The 12,566-nt window shown below is 40.5% G+C and overlaps 4 protein-coding genes across 4 annotated transcripts; 2 read left to right on the top strand and 2 right to left on the bottom strand.

Annotated features, from left to right (window-relative positions):
* Window positions 1–737: 737 nt before the first annotated feature.
* Window positions 738–1,431, top strand: N7487_004364 (uncharacterized protein; the record flags this gene model as incomplete). The annotated part of the gene is given in 6 exon segments (XM_056872111.1): window positions 738–801; window positions 842–903; window positions 921–1,020; window positions 1,125–1,171; window positions 1,214–1,279; window positions 1,327–1,431. Coding segments are annotated over 6 exon segments (444 nt in total), but the record flags the coding sequence as incomplete, so codon positions are not given.
* Window positions 1,432–6,521: 5,090 nt separating this feature from the next.
* Window positions 6,522–7,099, bottom strand: N7487_004363 (uncharacterized protein; the record flags this gene model as incomplete). The annotated part of the gene is made up of 4 exons (XM_056872110.1): window positions 6,522–6,729; window positions 6,754–6,779; window positions 6,814–6,885; window positions 7,091–7,099. The coding sequence occupies 4 exons, from the start codon at window positions 7,097–7,099 to the stop codon at window positions 6,522–6,524; spliced, it is 315 nt and encodes a 104-aa protein (XP_056729830.1).
* A 1,446-nt stretch (window positions 7,100–8,545) lies between these two features.
* N7487_004362 (uncharacterized protein) lies at window positions 8,546–8,725 on the bottom strand (the record flags this gene model as incomplete). Its single annotated transcript, XM_056872109.1, has 1 exon — window positions 8,546–8,725. The coding sequence occupies one exon, from the start codon at window positions 8,723–8,725 to the stop codon at window positions 8,546–8,548; it is 180 nt and encodes a 59-aa protein (XP_056729829.1).
* A 1,564-nt stretch (window positions 8,726–10,289) lies between these two features.
* On the top strand, window positions 10,290–10,519 carry N7487_004361 (uncharacterized protein; the record flags this gene model as incomplete). Its single annotated transcript, XM_056872108.1, has 2 exons — window positions 10,290–10,400; window positions 10,451–10,519. Coding segments are annotated over 2 exons (180 nt in total), but the record flags the coding sequence as incomplete, so codon positions are not given.
* Window positions 10,520–12,566: the final 2,047 nt, after the last annotated feature.

The following is a 12,566-nucleotide window of genomic DNA, read 5'->3' as shown; positions in this document are numbered from 1 at the left end:
CTAAGTAAAGACAAACAGTACCTTATCTTATTCTAATTCTAGGATATATAAATATTGAACCTATACGTTTTTGCGGGGTAGGGCCGGTTTCTACCGCGACGACCGTTTATATAATATCAACTTTCAACGCTTAATTACTAACGTCGTTAGATACCCGTACAACAGCCCATACTCGGCTTTAATAGGTTAGTATCAATCTAGTTCTATAGGATAGCAGTTATCTCTATAGCTCTATTAATATTAAATAGGGTGGATTCCTTAACTACTCCGTAACATTTCCCTCTACTTAGGGTTCCTAGTACCGCTAAATTAAAGCTATCCCCTCGCACTTAATACGCTCCTAAGATAGATTCTATTTAGCGTTAGCTATCTAGACCTCCTACTATATAATATAACGGAATACCCGATTAGGCCACTTTAAAAAAACTAACCTATCTATCTGTACCGTCTTCTAGGCCCCAGCCCGATCTAGCGGTAACTACTTCTACTCCGGCTTATCCTAAACTAACGCAGCTAAAAGATTAAGACTAAGCTTAGAATATTTAGCCGGTTCTCTAAAACCTATAGCTAATATATAAGGCGATCGTAGTGATTTCCTAAGGACAGTCCGTCTTCTTAGCCCAGTACAGAAACAATAAAGTAGCTCTAATTAATATCTACCTTCTGAAGCAGTAGTTTTCGTCTATTAAGCCACTATTAAAAACTAGGAGTCAATTCTCTTATCCTAGCTTTCTAGATCTACTAGAGTACTACTATTAGGAGGATCGGGTATTTATAGTCTAAGAGTCAGTAGAGCTCTTAGTAAGTTAGATCCTTATATCGAGATATACTATTACTAAAGGTAAGGTTACCGCAATTATTCGGCCGATAAGTGCTAGTCTTAGCGCCCGATATAAGAAAGTAGTGCTTATACCTAATAGGTCCTTAAAGGAATTCAATATCTGCGCGGTCGCGGGAGAGCCCTCGCCGCCTTAAGTACCGATACTATATTGCTTATAGAGTCCGGTAGGGTTAGGATCGGTAAGTAGGGAAACTAAGAGCAGCTAGTAGGCTATATAAGTATAGTTTACTAACGGTAATCTATATTATAGCGGGAGTAGAGTAAAGCTACCAAATCGATACAGCCGAGATAGACGCAGTAACTCTAAAGCTATTCGCTTTAGCTAAGGTTGTAAAAAGGCTAATTATAAAGAATCCTCTATACTACCTATAGAGTACCGAAGCCAAAGGTCTGTCTGAGGAGTTAAAAAGCTACTATTTACCGGAGGAGCTTTTACGCGTAAGCCTTAACCGCCTAGTCAACCCTACTATATACTAACCAATCAGAGCAAACTCTTCGAGCAATTAGGGGATAAGGGCGAACTAAAGATGCTAGTGAACGCGGCTAATAAGACTACTTATTATAACCTCGAGTTATTTAAGCGTATATAAGCGTATTATTTTAGGTAAGGTATTAGCTTCCCGAATATATTGATAGGTAAGGAAGGTGATCGGATATTAGCTTAGGTAAAACGACCAATATTACTCGCCTTAACCTTTAAGCGTTAGTACATAAAGAAAGCCTTCACTGTTCGGGCTAATTTCTAGTATTAGTGTAGGTAGTGGCTAGATAGAAATACCGGTAGTATCCCGCGTATAAATTGGGTTAGTACTACAATATATACTATAGGATCAGTGATACGTAAAGCTAAGGATATATCATATATATATATATATATATATAGTACGCTTAAATGTTTTACCTATAAACCTTATATCACGGCTATCTATAATATAGATAAGCCCTTCGTACCTATACTCTCCCTTTAAAGTTATTAGAAATAAACGTCGGCAAATTTATAACTAAAAACGCGTTATTTGTATTACTATAAACGCGGTACTATTAAAGCAAAATGATATTTCCTATTATAGGGGTTTAACTTTAACCTACTCAAAAGTCCTATTAGCTAGAGCCTAGACTGCGACATCGCCCGTCCATGGGCACCTAGGAGGTGCCCAAGGCCCGTCCACGGTGGGCCTTGGGCTATTTGGATTTTCGAGTGCCCGTCCATAACGCCCAAGGCCCACGGGCATGCCCACGGCGGGCATGCCCACGATGCCCACCATTGCATAAAGTCACCCAAAATGGACGTATAACTCGCTGACTTTGCATAATAAATAACTGTTATTTACACCTGTTTTGCCAACTCCATGTAAAATGGCAGTTTTAATCTACAACATCTATCAATTTTACTGAAATATCTATGTATATGAGAAACTAGTATATATATGATACGAATTGGAATAAAATTTTAATCGAAATACATCATGTTGTGTGGTATTTTTATTAACTTATCAAATCATACTGTAACAGCTTGAAGATATATATTCAAGTCAGTGGTATATGCCTGGCATTTTCCATAAGTAAAATACTACTTATGGATTCTACTTTATCTCTCACTCTGGTATATTTCTTATAGGTAGATCGAAAGATAATTAGTATAATTCTTATTTTATAAGCTTATATCACTAAATTCTGTCAATTATATCACTCAAAGACTTGTGTTATTATTCTGGGAGTTTTAAATCCTTCGATTGTAACTTAAGATGGGCGTTTAGGTATATTCCCATGGGCGTGCCTACGGGCGTGCCCACGGGCATGCCCATGGACAAAGACACTTATAGCCAATCAGCTTATAATATATAGTGGGTCTACACTCAATTTACGATCTATCAGATCTATACAAAGCACCCCTTTTACTAGTAATCCTCGTTTTACACGGTCGCAAGTTACCTATTATAAGTTCAGATCACTCACTCTCCTATAGTCGTTATATTATCCCTTATATCACATTAACTATGTCCCAACCTAGTGCCTATACCGCAGGGCCTTCTTCACTTCCTCCGAGCTCCTAACCAGACCTCTCCTACGTCGCCGATATATTTGATCCTAACCTTAATCCAAATATTGATCCCAGTCTCTTCAACAGCCAACAGACTTCTATCTCACTGATAGAGTCCGAGTTCACTCAACCGGCTATTCTTAATTACTCTCTTAAACGCGTCGGCCCCGATCGGAGAAAGCAGTTTATCCTCTACGACGCGATGAACAACGCGTCCAAAGTAAAGTTTATCGAGTGGTGGCGTACCACAGTACGCGGCAGCAGTACTAAGACATAACAAAGGCTACGATGGGATGCAAAACACATATCAGATATCTAGGAGAACTTCGACCAGGTAGCATATCATATTACAGGCGAACCTTTAGTCATGTGTCGGACGTGTGGGGTTACATTGCCTCATCCAAGTACAAAGCAAAGCGGCACCAATACACTTAAGCGGCATCTAGCCTCAGGCAAATGCCAAAAGGGTAGTAAAAGCAAGTCTACACAACAGTCGATTAAGGAGACTATACAGCATATACCGGTAAGTCTTATATTATTATACCCTTCAAGATAACTAACATATTACATATTAGGCACTGGAGTTATCTTATAACTCAAAATTCTCGAATGATGAATAGGAAAGAGAGCAGATTGAATATCTTACCAGTCTGAACCTCCCTTTCCGGATACTTAAGAGGAAGCAATTTGCTTCCTTAATTCGAATGGCACAAAAGGCTCCAGCTGAACCCACTTTACTCCATCCTCGCACTGCTCAACGCCGGCTCAAGAAATTGGTCGACGAGGAGCAACATTCAATTCTCGCTACCTTACCACAAGATGCGAAGCTCTCAATTGCCCTCGACTGCTGGACATCGCCTTTTCAGCAGGCATTTATGGCAATCACAGGGTACTTTATCGACCGAGACTGGAATTACCGTGAGCTCCTACTTGGTTTCGAACCACTTAATAGGGCGCATTCTGGTATAAATCTAAGTGAAGTACTTATAGAGATCTTTAAGAAGCTTGATATTACTGATCGTGTGTTAGCGATTACATCAGATAACGCGTCAAATAACACAACTTTAGTACAGGCAGTTCAAGACTCTATTGACTCCCTTGAACTACCGAATAGCCCGGTGGTTGTTCGAATCCCTTGTCTTACATATATTATCCAGCTAAGCCTTCGCGAGCTACTTAGATCGGTGAAGGCCGATCCCCAGAACGATACCACAGATCGGAATGTTTCAGATGTCCAAGCCCAAGCCCAAGCTCGATCGCTCCGTACTTCACAGAGTGAACAAGTCATTGTACAAACCCTTATTAAGGTAAGTGTATCACTTTGTTTATCACTTAATATATCTAATAACTATCTAGATTCGAGGGCTTGCTGTGTTTATTAATATAAGCCCCCAACGTCGCGATGATTTCTTCCGTCTCCAGACCAATAAAGCAAAACTTACGCCTATCCAAGATGTCCGCACCCGCTGGAATTCTACCTTCTTAATACTTCGTCGTGCGAAACGCCTCAGCAAGCCCTACGATGAATACTGTGATAACATTGGGACTCAGAAATACAAACTCAGTAAGGCAGAATGGCGGCAGGTCGACTACCTCCTGTATATCACAGAGCCGTTCTATCGCTTTACCACAGTGCTTTCAAAGACCAAAGAGATAACAGTACATCATATTTTTGGTATTTATAACGCCCTCTTTAAGCACTTCGAGGAATCGATTGCACGACTCACTCCGAAAACCATACCTTGGAAGAAGGCGATGCTACAAGCCCTCAATACTGGGATAGCAAAGCTTACCTCTTACTACACAAAGACGAAAGAGATCCATAGTAGTCTCTACGCGATTGGAACAATTCTTGCACCCCAGCATAAGCTTCACTTCTTCTCAAGTAAGGCGTGGGGTACATCGGAGAACGACACAAACTGGAGTGATCAGTATAAGGAAACGCTTCGCCAGTTCATAGCTCCTTACGCCCAAAGACACACTCAGACACGGTCCTTACGAGAAGAGCAACCCCCCAAGCGTCACTCAGCCAGTACAAGTGACCTAGACGCCCTCCTTGACCTTCTGCCTCACATCCACTCTGATCCATCAACGTCGGAGCACGAACTTGCTAGATACCTTGAAAAGCGTACGTTATATTCACTGTTATTACGAGCAGGAATACTAATACCTATAATAGCAAGGAGAAAGGTCGATCCTTTACAATTCTGGAAGGAATATAAGAATGAATTCCCAATTCTTTCCAGTATTGCTCGCGACATTCTCTCTATTCCTGCAACAGGCGCTGGAGTTGAACGTCTTTTCAATTCAGCACGGGATGTCTGCCACTACCGACGTAGGCGGCTGAGTGCGAAGACAGTCCAGGATATCATGATGTTCCGGTGTAAAACCCAGTTCGACATTGAAATAGAAGAACTACCCGATAAGGATACGTCCTTAGATTCAATGCAAGAAGCAGACGAACAGAGAGAGGCTGAGCTTACCACTGATATGCCTGAACCAATCAGCGATAGTGAGGATTCCGAGGATAATGATCCTGTTGGACTGATCGAGTATGAGTTTATAATAGAGAGTCAGCTTCCTCGTCCTTCTATAGTGCTAAGTACGCGGAAGCGACAGAGAAGTGAGCTAGTCGACAGCGAAGATGAGAGCAGTCCTCATCTCCCTTATTATAGAGATAAGGGTAGCACTCAAAAGCGCCCTGGTTTAAGAGAAGCAAGGAAGCGTGGCAAACCCAATAATGATCAATTTGTATCGTATTAGTGTGAATGTATGAATATAATGAATGCCTAAGTCATTATGCAAAGGCTTCCAAGGCTCATTTCTGACCCCGGTCAAAAAAGTGACAATGTGTCAAGTTGTTGTATAAAGGCTTCTAAAGCTCATTTCTGACCTCGGTCAGAAAATTGACAGTAGTATCAAGTCATTGTTATCAAGTCATTGTACATGTAATCGAATTACTCAAAAATACAGAGAAAAAATGCACAAATAATGCAGGTCACGAGGTCAAGAAATTCTGCTTACTAAAAAGGCCCATGGGCGCCCACGGTGTCCATGGACAATGGGCCCTAAGGGTAGGGCCCGTCCATGGGCGTATGGATAGTGCCCATCGCCCGCTTACATAAGGCCCGTGGGCACTGCCCAGCCGCCCGTCCATGGGCGATGTCGCAGTCTACTAGAGCCTTAGCTTACAATAAGGTAACGTAAATACGCGACACGGAAACACGAAAATACGCCGAAGCTTTGACTCTCCTTCGCAGCTTTTTTCTATAATCGTAAGGCCTACTAAATAGTCTAGATATAAAAGGCCCTAATAATATATTCGCTATCATTCGCCTACAATATAACATTTATTAGCAAACAGCTCTTATACGTATATATATAACGCCCGCCTATACAGTAACTACAATATGAAAGAGGTTAAGATAAGCTATCGCGTATCGGAGCCGGCGTTCCTAGCACTATACTGTCTATACTATCACCGGATTTATCTTATCTGTCTCTATACGAATCTGATATACTCCTCTCCTACGCCTAATAAACCTATAATACCTATATAGCTTTAGCAATCCCCCCTATAATACGAACTAGCTCGTTTTCTAAGTGACTTACTCGGGATGAATTGTACTCCAGCTTATCCTAAAGCCGACGGACTTTAGCTTGTATTTCGCGGTTTTCGCTAAGGGACTCCTCTAGATAGATACGTGTACGGTTAAGCTCGCCGCTTATATCGTGGTTAGCGTATTCTAATTCGCGGATTTTTGCCGTAAATAATCCGCTTTCCTTTTCGCTATATACCGGTCGCGTCTTACGTCTATCTTTAGCGCTGTATAGGCCCTCAGGGCGGCTTAATAGATAAAAAAATACTTACCTCTTCTCTAGGTAGGTGGTCCCGTTCTAATTAGGTAGTCTATAGCGTCTACGGAGTAACCGCCTTAAGCGACCGGCCTATTTCTTCGCAAATAGACCGGTATAGGCCTATACTTCTACTGCCTAAGTTCGACTATAATAGGCTCTTTTTAGATTCCGTTATCGACTAAGCGTATCTATCCCCGCCTAATAGCTATAGACGGACTTAGCTAGGAGCAACGATAAGGTTAAGTCGGTCAACTAAGGCGCGTTAATTCGTCTTATTAGACTGAGGGAATATAGTTACCTACGTATATAGACTGCTAATACCTTACAGCACTGTTATCTGAAGAACGTACGCTTCTCATTACTACTAAGGACTATGATTGCTTTTAGTCTATCAAGCAAGGCCGTAAGCCCTCTATATATTCAGCCTATACGTTAAGCATCTTATTTAAGGCGTTGAGGACTGAACGTTTAGCGGAAATTATATTATCGTTTAAGTATAAATATCCCAGTAGGGCTAAGCCGGTAACCGAAGACTAAAAACGTTGAAAATCTTCAACGGGATCTCAAGTTCAAGCAGTTGAGTATATAGGAAAGAGATAAGTCTAGAGGGAGTACAATTAACTTTATCGGCCGCCTAAGTATAGACCTACTATCGACCACTAATAATTTCTCATTCTATTCTACTAAATAAGGGACGAGAGACCTACTGTCCAGGTTCTATAAGACGGAGCACTTTCTAGTGATAGTAATAATAAGAGAGACGATAAATAGCCTGATTTCCCCCAGTCAAAGCATCATATCCCCTCCCACGTTATCTTAGATAATAGGTAATATCTCCCGTCGGTCAACGCGCCGCTTACGAGATACATCTGACACTATACCTTTACTTGACCATTGCTTCAACATACAACCGTCGCTAAAGACTAAGGCTGCTAATAGCCCTAAACCTCCCTTAAAGCGATCACAAACTACGCTTCGACTGCGGCTTCAACAGAGATACTTAAGACCAGAGACGTGGTGGAAATCTCTCACGGCGTTTAGTCCCCTTAATAAGGGCTTAGAACAAAAGCTGCAACATAAGAGAGCCGTTACCCAGGAGGAAGTTCGACAGGAGTGGATGCAACGTCTACAGCCCAAACCTCACCAACAATGCCCACCGGCAAAATGAGGGAAAGGATACAGGATGGATCGAAATCAGTTTCACCACCTACACACAGAGGTTCTTTCTCGAACCCTCTTTCGAAACACGCTACTACCTATTACAGTTAGTCTTCTCCTGAACTGCTCTCCTGGCGGTAATATGATACAGCCGTAAATAACAGCTCAAAATAGATTTTGTATTAGTCTTGTAAAGTCTCCCTAACTTTCAGAAGGTTATACATACGCCTATCACATGCTAAACAGTGATTGGTGTGGCGGGGCTTATGAGCTTATTGGGCGATCGAGAGAGCCCCGCAAAAACCATATGCCCTATGTGAGATTGTATTCGTGGCTTATCTAGCCATACTTTGGGATGTTTCTTGCTTTGCACACCGCCACATTTGAGAGCGCCTATAGAGCAGGAATGATAAAAGGGTAAACAGGAAATGGAAAGAATAGTATTTTGTCACAGAGACAGTGAATCCCTATTTTCCTAGGTTTGAGCAACAAAACATTATCTCCGTCGTCTCCAACTAATATAACTGGTCCGTGATACGCACAAGACTTAAAAGACATGACGCTAAAACAAATTGGATACAGCAATGAGTCTGCAACAATATTATTGCACACGCTGCGGAATCAACTTCGATTCCTTTTCCGCCAAGTTACAGCATATCCAAAATTCCCAGTTTCACCATTTTTGTCATGTTTGTGTTCCACCATTGGAATTCGAGAAGCTGGTTGAGCTTGACGAACATTTGGGGGCTGAGCACAACATCTGTATATCCTGCGACATTCAATTTGACAGGCCCGATGAACTTGTTCAACACGATATGAAAGAGCATCATATGTGTGTCGCTTGTCGGCAATTTTTTGATTCTCTATCGAGTTTGACCGATGTTAGTTCTATATCTTGTTACCCAAAGTAGTGGACATTCTAACACATCGCTCTAGCACATGACTCTCCATGTTAATCCAACTATTGTTCCGGATGGCAACGCTGGGATTCCAACTGCATAGTGGCAATATCGCACCCGGGATATGATATGGTTATTGGCTACAACTTTGGGTGAGAGCAGCATGACTAGAAATAATATACGATTATTTGATGATGTTATTTTATACTAGTGAGCAAGGAAAAAACAGGATCCGATCTGACTCTGATTCTCTCTGTAATCTATATACGGTGGGCTGTTGGCTCTCGATATCCTACTGCAGTCTAGTTTGGCAACATTCCGGCCCAGGCTGCGAGATGTCAGTATTCTTGGCAGGAACCGTTACAGATATTTCGAAGCGACTTTGTCACGTGATTGTATATTTCACCACCATTCAATACCTGACATCGCGCCTAATCCGAAATGGATTAGCGTGTTTCGGAATAGGTTTCGAGAAGGAGTCTATGATAACAAAGTGGTGAAACTAATTTCGATCCATCCTGTACAGAAGGGGCTAGCAGAGAGAAACAATGCCCCAAGAGGTCGAGCCTTCAATTAGCAGAATTCAGAAATTGATTTAGTGACCTGAATAAACCGGGTTGTTACAATGTTTTATTCAACAACCATCCATCCAATCCAAACACAGTAGAAAACTTCAACTTACATATACCGTGTTGAGCTATAAACAGCCCTCACCTAAATAGCTTTCGTATTCCTATGAACTAAACACTAGGTCAAACCTAAGGCTTCCTAAGCCCCTAGCATACATCTACTACTATACCAACTAAAAAGCAAAAAAAAGAAAAGGTCATTACAAGGCAAGGGTTCTGTATAGAGATTACAGCCATTACTTAGGCTCTATAATAAGTAATTGCGCTAAATTAGCTCCCCCCGGGCTTCTTAGAGTCGCTATTACTGAGCACTCTGTAATATAGCACAGCAGCATGAATAGGGCTTTGCCTGGCCTTACGCAGCTCAAAATTGGAAGTTTTAGGAGGGCACAAATTCATATTAGTAGTTGGAGGCGGTTCCTATATCAAAGGAAGGCATTGCATTTTTAAGGGCGCCAGAAAACACCGTTTACTCTTAATATTGTCTAGGTCTTAACGGGAAGGTACTATAGGCATTCCTAAATAAATTTTACCAGCCCGTATTACTGTTATATATATGTCATATAAACATACGCATTAGATATAAACGCGTTTTCTTTCTAACAGTATAAATATTATTCTAAAAAGGAAATCCGCCCCAACCTTAGTTTTAAACGGTATTTATAGGAACTGAACTGAGTATTAGACGGCGGACAACTATATATAGTTAAGGGATTGCTAATCCTATCTAAGCAGTATACCTTTCTTAATCGGCCTTTTCTGACCATAATCTATTATTAGCAGCGGGATAAGCAGGGCTATAAAGAGACGTTAATTTCCTAACTTAGATAGTAGCGTCTTTACTAACACGACTAACAATAAAGGGTCCCAGCAAATTGCCTGAAATAAAAGACAGATATAGAGAGGTACCACCGAGCGTACAAGCAAGTTCGGCCGAGAATACCTCGGTATCTAGCTATAAAGTCTCGCAGCCGGTAAGATAGACATATAGCTATAGAGGACCCCGCTGACTAATTATATATAGAATCACGACACTATAAGGAATAATCTATCTATAGAGCCCTTCCAACCCGTACTTAAGATATTGAAATAGCTTAAAGAAGAAGATACCGAGCTTATATTTTAGGCTATACGCCTAGTAGGATACTACCGGTATTTATAGGAGTCTTACGTTTCTAAATATACCGATAGTAAGTAGCTTAAAGAAGCAAACGAAAAGCTATAGGCCGGAAATATTCAGCTATATAACGAAGGAAGCTACTTAAAGCTTCGCTAAGATAAGTAGATAGCTCGCTTACATTCTATTAAAAATATACTAGATAAAGTTCGGGGAAACCTTATTAGTATACTTAAAGTTTAGAACGATCGATCGGCCGGTAACTTAGCCATTTTACCAGTAGATAGGTTTCCTAGATATTAGTCTTTGCCGTTAAGCTTAAATATATCAAAACCGTTTCGGAGCCGTATTACTATAATATTATAATTCCGGTATACGACAATAGTAAGCCTATAATAGCCTACTAATAAAGCCCTTAACCCTATATCCCTAGAATTCGTTACCTACTACGTAGGTTAAATAAACTAAATACTCGCCGACTAGACTTCCAGTACTTCGTACCGCGTAAAACGATATAACCATCTAGACTATAAGGATAAGTAGTTAGAGCTGTAAAAGTTAGAAAAGGCAGTAAATTATAATCTTTACTACCGAGAGGGTAAGGATTTACCTCTAGCGATACTAGCTAATAGGACAGAACAACCCCTAAGACTACAATTAGAAGAAGGATAGCTACCACTCTAACTATATAATATAAAGCGCAATATAGTTACGCTCGAGTCCTAGTATAGGCTATTATATATCCGTCTACCTACTATAAGAGAGAACCTAAGCCTAGATAATCCAAAAGAAAAGGAAGAGTACGACGACTTATAGTAGGCGATTAAAGTAAGTACTAACTACCGTAGCCGTAATCTTTATTAAGTACGAGAAAAGTATAAATAGCGGAAAACAGATTATCAACTGATATAGCGTACTAGAGAGGCTTTACAGGAAAATGCTTATTCAGAGATACTAATATCTAGTAGTTAACGTAAAACCGAGAAACAACGTGATAGTATATACCACGAGTATAGAGGGAAATAAACTAGTTACCCCTAATATTACTTCTCTCCCTATCTCACATTTTCTACTCCAGCTTAGTCCTATATATACTACTAGTAGAACGATCTTCGGCGTAAACACGGCAAGATCGAGTTTTTAATATAATAAGGTTTTCTAAACTGCTCGACGAGACTATATAAGAAGGACACAGCTAGCTAGTAGCAACGCCGTAGCTAGTAGTGTATATAATATAGTTAGAATCTATATAACTATCTTATGGTTGAGGTATAAGAATAATAGGGACTTCAGCTAACTTTATACCCGGATTGTTAGCTACGGTGCTTATTAGATTTACTCTATACTGTAGGTTCTAAGGTTATAAAGTCAGCTATCTTACGTTACCTAAAGGAAATAGCCTAAGTCTAATAAGTCTATTATATACTCTCTATTCGTCTCCCTAGACGATATTGTCTCTCCTAGGAACTACCGAGTCCCTAGGAGCCTAATATAAGCTCCTAGGAACTAAATAAATATTCCTAGGAATACTACGGGTAATCCTAGGAGCCCCTAGGCCCCCGGGAACTTAGAATTAGGTTCTAGGAGCAAAGGGCTAGTAAATAACTGTATAGAATCTGTTAGATAGTGCTCCGTACTCGAGTTTAGTAATAAACTATCTATAATAGGACAATCTATAAAGCCACGACTACACCCTATCTACTAAACAATTATTACTCTACATTACTATATAGAAAGTATATCTCTTATCGAATTAGCGGCTACCTTTATTCCTTTTCGAAATAGAACAGACCACTAACACAATCATAGTATAATAGTTATTACTTCTAAGAAGCTATACTTATTTATTAAGGCTTACAGAGACTAATAATGAGATATAGACTATTAAGTTACTTATCACTATCCTAGACTTACCGACCGAGATTCTTTAGTTAATAGCCGATACCCTAGGGGGATACGAAATTTCTGCTATTGCCCGAACCAGCCGAATACTCTATCTAAAGCTACGGTTGGTCTTAATTAA

The sequence above is a fragment of the Penicillium crustosum genome, assembly GCF_028827405.1.
Source record: "Penicillium crustosum strain IBT 35664 chromosome Unknown utg000002l_segment0_segment0, whole genome shotgun sequence".
NCBI classification, from domain to species: Eukaryota; Fungi; Ascomycota; class Eurotiomycetes; order Eurotiales; family Aspergillaceae; genus Penicillium; species Penicillium crustosum.
This window is presented reverse-complemented; position numbering and strand designations above follow the sequence as displayed.